The sequence below is a fragment of the Trichechus manatus genome, unplaced genomic scaffold (genome assembly GCF_000243295.1).
Source record: "Trichechus manatus latirostris isolate Lorelei unplaced genomic scaffold, TriManLat1.0 scaffold00113, whole genome shotgun sequence".
NCBI classification, from domain to species: domain Eukaryota; kingdom Metazoa; phylum Chordata; class Mammalia; order Sirenia; family Trichechidae; genus Trichechus; species Trichechus manatus.
This window is the reverse complement of record NW_004444049.1, coordinates 1,636,413-1,637,965: the sequence shown is the minus strand read 5'-3', so window position 1 is coordinate 1,637,965 and position 1,553 is coordinate 1,636,413. Positions and strand designations below refer to the sequence as shown.

Sequence of the window (1,553 nt, the reverse complement as noted above, 5' to 3'; positions counted from 1 at the left end):
GACCCACTGGTTGATTAACCTATCTGCCCCTATAACCAGCAAAATCTCACAGAGTCCTAGTTCACCTTTGGCAGTAGCAGCAGCTGTCCCACTTTGCAATTGTGTGGACATCTCACTTTCTAAACCTCAGGTCCACCGCTGTATCTCATGTGGCCCTGCGGTCCTTCAAGCAAATAAGGCAACCGAGGCAGTGTGAGCTACTTGTAGCAGACCCCACAGGGCCTGTGCCCTAGGCTCGCCAAGGGCATCCTGTGGTGCAGGAGCATGGGTCAGGGAGCTAAGTGAAGGCAGGTCAGAAGGGTGGGGCATTCATACCCCCGGAGCGGCCCCGGCGGTGGATAACTGCCTCAGCTCCCTTCCCTTGACTCATAGCTCCAAGCCCTGCTCCTCCCTGGCCTCAGAGAGTCCCAGCAGGAGGGGGCCTGCTGCCCCACCTCCTGGCATGCCCTTCCTTCTCCCTCCCCTTGCGCTCACTGCCCCCCAACCTGGACCACCTGCGCCCGGGCTCTCTGCTTGGGGTCAGCTTTGCAGCTTTGGGAGGACCCAGTGAGGACGTTGAGAGCCTAACTTCTGACCACACAGCTAGTCAGTGGCAGAACTGGAACCAGAATTGGGCCAGGCTGCGTGGTTGCAGACCCTGTGGTCACCATGAAATGGCAGAGCTTCGGGCGCTGGCCAGAAGTGGTGGCGGTTCGCACGGCAGGACTTCAGCTTGCTCTTCTCCGCCTGAGACCCTGTTGCTGTGCAGGAAAAACCCTCCCTAGGTGGTTGGTACTTTGCAGCTTTTACGATCACCTTTCGCAAGCACCCAGGGCCCTCACCTCCAGCTTGCTGTGCCCCTGTAGAAAGGGGAGGACTTCCAGGTGATCATGCCTGATTAGCAGCCGATGTCTCCTTCCAGAATGTCAGCTCCATGAAAGCAGGGCCTATCTGCTGTGTCCTTGGCTATATCTCAGTTCCTAGGACAGTGCCTGGCTCATAGCAGGCATTCAGTAAGTATTTGTTGAATGAATGAGCGGATGAATGAGTGGGTGAATGAATGAGTGAATGAACAAGTGATTCAGTGAGTGAGCAAATGAATGAATGAGTGAATGAATAATAAGTGAGTGCATGAGTGGATGGATGGTTAAATGATGGGTGGCTGGAAGGAAGGAAGGAAAGGAAGATGAATGGATGGGTGGGTGGATAGTTGGATGGATGGATGGATGGATGGATGGGTGGGTGGGTGGATGGATGAATGAATGAGATAATTCCATTTGAAAATTGTTCCCTTTTAAAGCCCCATCACCAGCAGCTTGATAATGGGTGGGTTTCCCTTTCTTCCCCCTCAGTTGCTGAACTCTTTGTCGGTGGATCCTGACGCCGAGTGCAAGTATGGCCTGTACTTCCGGGACGGCAAGCGGAAGGTAGACTACATCCTGGTGTACCACCACAAGCGGTCCTCAGGCAGCAGGACTCTGGCCAGGCGGGTCCAGCACAGCGACACGGTCCCAGCAGCTCGCAGCATCAAGCAGGACCAGCCCCTGCCGGGGAAGGGGACCCCAGTGGAGGCC

General features: G+C 55.6%; 1 protein-coding gene across 1 annotated transcript in view; it reads left to right on the top strand.

Annotated features, from left to right (window-relative positions):
* ANO1 (anoctamin 1) overlaps positions 1-1,553 on the top strand; it is a 144,311-nt gene that overhangs the window by 47,298 nt on the left and 95,460 nt on the right. The window contains 1 exon segment of the mRNA XM_012557644.1: positions 1,332-1,550. Within this exon segment, the coding sequence (XP_012413098.1) occupies positions 1,332-1,550 (219 nt within the window).